The 4,845-nt window shown below is 33.0% G+C and overlaps 1 protein-coding gene across 1 annotated transcript in view; it reads right to left on the bottom strand.

Annotated features, from left to right (window-relative positions):
- LOC106108130 (formin-binding protein 1 homolog) overlaps window positions 1-4,845 on the bottom strand; it is a gene marked incomplete in the record, with an annotated part of 47,089 nt that continues 42,244 nt past the window's right edge. Inside the window, 4 exon segments of the mRNA XM_013289219.1 lie at window positions 1-249; window positions 590-688; window positions 3,229-3,423; window positions 4,036-4,173. Of these exon segments, the coding sequence (XP_013144673.1) occupies window positions 127-249; window positions 590-688; window positions 3,229-3,423; window positions 4,036-4,173 (555 nt within the window).

The raw sequence follows: 4,845 nt of genomic DNA, 5'->3' as shown, positions 1-4,845 counted from the left end.
GGTAATCGTACAATGCGGCGATAGCAAGGCGGGGCGGTGCCGGGTGAACGAATGCGCGTTAACCTTGACCATACGACGACAATTACAAAACTCATTGGTAGTTGCCATTAAAAAATGTAGTTGTTATTAAAAATTAAAATGTGATAACATCAAACCTTCTACAGTCATTGGATCTCCTAACGTAGGATTTGTTTCGTACACTCCCTTCATCTTCATTAGACCTTCCATTGCCGCTTGTTCTTGTGCAACCTGATTGAAAAAAATAAAAAAATTAAATGTCACATAACATGCAATAAAAAAATATACAACTTATTTCATAAAATTAAAATTACTAATGGAATAAGGTTAGTTACCTTTCATTTCAATATTTTGTGATTGAAATATAAAGGACGGCATAAGCCCCGCCAGTCTATGACCTAGACAAAGTCTATGGGGATAGCTATCTTTCATATGGTCTAATTCATTGTAATTTCTGTATTTATTTTAAATTTTTTGAAGTCTCTAAAGGGTAAGTTGTTGTCCCCCTAACGAAGCTAATACTTTTTCTAATTCTAAATACTTCTATGTACAAAAATAGTATTAAACCAACCTGTTTGTTTAATTCAAGAACCTTGGCTTGTAGTTTCTTCTTCTTCTGATTCGGTGGCAAATCTGAATAATCCTCCTTTCCATCCATCGACATGTTGTTCTAAAATAAAAACACAATATTATAAACTATATTAACAACAAACACGAATAAATTAAGCGAAACCTGTACATTTCTAGCTCAGTCTACCCGTGAAATTCAATCATCGTAATACTTGGGTTCTAACATTTCTCACATATGTTGATAACACAGAGATTAAAAAAATATATAGACAAGGCATAGTTTTTTTTGTTAAAAATATTAGTAGATTTTTGTTAATTTACTAATATTTCCTTTAACCATCCCAACTAAGCACAAAGCTTGTGCTAGGATATGGTTCACGACAATAGTCGAATGGCAGGATTCGAACCCTCGACCGCAAGATCAGTAGTCTGTACCCTAAACCATTACGCTATTGGTTGACACTTCACTTGAAACATAATTACCACTATTATCTATTGGTATATCTTTAAAAAATAATAATTAATTATATTTTAATTAATAGACAAAAGATCTCATCAAAAAACATTTGAATGTTTACATTTTATTTTGTAATTTAGTTTATTTAATAAAATATGGAGCTTATTACATAATGTTTTATTACATGTAAGAAAGGCACTAAACTTGACAACTAATATAGTACCTTTCAAAAAAGTACTGATAAAAAAAAAATATTCCTCACTATGCCTCGTCTATATATTGTTTAAATGTCTTCGGTTGATAAATGTTTTGAAACAAGTGTTGCGACAATGGAAACGCACAGCAAGGCGTGTGTGAATGAACACAAATGTGCTTGTGACATTTGAATAGAGTGCGAAGATCGCCACAAGAACAAACCATCTAAACATTTCTTTGTACAATTTAGAAATGGTCATATTTACACCAGTTTTCATTAAAATTAAAAATTTTTTTTAGACAATGATACTTAAACTAATGTTTTAAAATTTAGTTCCGAAAATTAGAAAGTTTAGAAAAAAGATAATAAATTGCGGTTTATCTTGCATTATTTAAAAAAAATTAAGGCTATTATTTGGTTACTTATGATCAACATGCATAAGAAATAAAAAAAAATCGTAAAACTAATTTTCGACCCGATCTTTTTAAACCAAAAATTTTATTTTCATTAATTATTTATTATCATTTTTGATGTGTCAAAACAACCATTAACCATCAAAAATATCATATAAAGTGGGTATTCGTGTATTTAGCCAGTACCAGACGTCAACCATAGCACAGCGACTTCACACGACTGACCTTAAATGAATGGCACGCCTCTATAATCCTCTGTATAGTACCGCGAGAAGACAAACAAATAACATTAAATAAAAAAGAAATGAAAACAGAAACAAGGACTTTCACCATCTCATTGGCGAGTCCTAAGCGAAGCTGAAACGTTTAACTGCCACACAGAGTCCGTAAATACCTAAAGAGACAATTTAAGTCCGTTCAAACCTGAGCAAAGAAAGCAAATATTTTATGCCCCAATAAAAATAGACTTTATTGTATAATAACAAGGTTTAATTTTACTTCTGGCGGTTTTAGCTTGATCTTTGAAAAGTGCAAAGTAAAATTAAACCTTAAAGCAAACCAGTAAAGTTCAATTTTACTTGTGATAAAAATCTACTCTACCGCAGTCTGAGCAGACGCTTAGTGTTGCGTTCTTATACACTAAGGGTCTCCCTTAGGTAAACGACTCAAATGGCAGTAAATGAGACGATAAAGGACAGTTTGTGAATGCATGGCTTTGTTTGTATGAAGTTAGATGCAGTTTGTATGGCGCATGCAAACTTACGCGCCCTTGATATCGACTTACTTTTTAGTTTCAGGGATTTCAGGCGGCATTATTTGATAACCCGTGTTACACGAGGAACGGACGGGGAATGACAAAATAAAAATAAATTAGTATCACCATCTCCAAAGCATAATAAACCATTACTATAAAACATAAAAAATAACATAATAAATAGGATATTTCATGCATTTGTAATAATTACAAAGTTATTAAGATCAAAAAAACTATTCTTAGAATTTAACCATTTACCGTATTACATCCATAAACCATCTAAAACTAAGAGATGATGTCGGCATATTAAGTTATCTTAAAACCAAAATAAAATGGTTCATCTCGGTAGTACTAATGCCCGTTACACACAAGAGCAAGTTCATGTTCAAACAGTGTACATGTTACATGTAATACATGTTACCATATACATATAGATAAATAATATAATAAAAGGAACTAAATCATGCAATTATATTGATAAACCATAAAATAATAATTAAATTCCTTCATTGTGTGTAACTATCATAAGGCACCACGGTAGGATGTCTTATTTTTTTTAATTAGTCACCGACGTGTTGCCAGCCAGTTGTAACTAGCCAGTTATAACTAGCCATTTGTAATTAGCCAGTTATAAAAAGTAATAGTAACTAGCCAGTTGTTACTTGCGAGTTGTACCTTGCCAGTTATAACTAACTAGTTGTAATTTGCCATTTGTAACTAGACAGTTGTAACTAGCCAGCTGTAAATCGCCAGTTATAATTAGCCAGTTGTAACTAGGCAGTTGCAACTAGGTAGTAGGCAGCAAGGATGGTGCGGTCACCTTGTTGGAGGTGAATATGGAGAGCAGTCCGCCGCGCTTCTTGACGCGCTGAGAGACGGTGCCGCGCGCGGCGGTGAGGTGGTGCGCGGGCGCGTGCGCGTGCTCCTGCGAGTCGCGGCCCGACGCCGCCTCGAACCGGAACTCCTCGGGCGGCACGAACCCCGACTTGTATCTCTCTATCACCAGCTGAGTGTCCTGAGATACAATCCTTTATATTAACACCTTGTTGCCGAAAGTAAAATACATATATTTACAACTAGCTTTCGCCCGCGACTCCGTCCGCGTGGAAATAAAAAAATAAAAGTGAGTAGCCTATGTATTTTTCCAGACTGTCCTCTACATCTATACCAAATTTTATCGAGATCCGTTCAGCCGTTTAGCCTACAAACTCTAACAAACATCCATCCATCCATCTAAACTTTCGCATTTATAATATTAGTAAGAAGTAAGATTGTAGTTTGTACATTTAGCATATAAAAATTATTAATTAATATTTTTTGCACAATGTATCTACAACAGTCTTAGTAAATTGAATATGGATGGGTGGATGTTACTATATCTGAAGAACGGTTAATTATCAACGATTCAGATACCTTTAAAATTTGCTTCGATGAAGGACATAGGCTAAAGAACTCAGGCTAAATACATTTTTTATTTAATTTTTGATAGTTGCAATGGATTTTAATAATCAAATAGTTGTTTTACGAGGAAATATGCTCCAATTCAAATAAAAAAAAAAACTGACACCAGATTGAACAAAAATCATATTTAAGAAAATAAAGAGAGTGGTCTAGGAGCAATAATTACCTCTTTTTCATTAATACTATTAGCGGCTGTCTCCATTCCGTCAAGGCACTGCATTATTATAGGGAAGACTTTCCTTTCCACATCCACAGAACTTAACATGAAATTCTTTATGTTTTTGATTCTTTTTTCGTCCAAATCCTGAAATATAAATAACACTGAGTTTTACAAAAACATAATCTATACTATAAAAAGAGAGAGAGAGAGAGAAAGATTATCTATATTATAAAGAGCAAATATTTGTATTTTCATATGTATGTATGAAATAACTAAAAAGATACGTTATCAGTGAGTAACACAGGCCATGTTTTTATTATTTTTTTTTTAATTTCACGCGGACGAAGTCGCGAGCAACAGCTGGTACACAAATATAGTGAACTTCATCGCCATATATTGTAGTTTAAAAATAAAAATCCGTCAGAAACAGAAGTTTAATTTGTCTCCACTCGACCTAGTTGGCGCAGTGCCAGGTGCAGCCGGAGCGCACTATTGGTGCATTTCTACGTATTGTTAAGTTCATGAGCCATGTTTAAGATCAAACTTGTAAAATAGGCGTATTTAAAATACTTACATCAAAGTTAGGACGTATAAGATATATAAAACAAATTAATCCTTGATACGATAGTGTCTAGTGGGACGAACATCTAATTAAAATATCAAAAATCAATAAAATATCAATATCAAATTAAAATATCAATAATCAAAAAATCTTTTCCCTGTACTTATTCATATCAAAACATATGGATATACAAAAAAAAAACATTTAAAACCAAACCATTGAATTAAAGGGCAAAGGCAAAAAAAAAAAAAAAA

This window comes from Papilio polytes, unplaced genomic scaffold (genome assembly GCF_000836215.1).
Source record: "Papilio polytes unplaced genomic scaffold, Ppol_1.0 DF821845.1, whole genome shotgun sequence".
Classification (NCBI taxonomy): Eukaryota; Metazoa; Arthropoda; class Insecta; order Lepidoptera; family Papilionidae; genus Papilio; species Papilio polytes.
The sequence above is the reverse complement of the archived record's forward strand: the minus strand, read 5'-3'. Positions and strand labels throughout refer to the sequence as shown.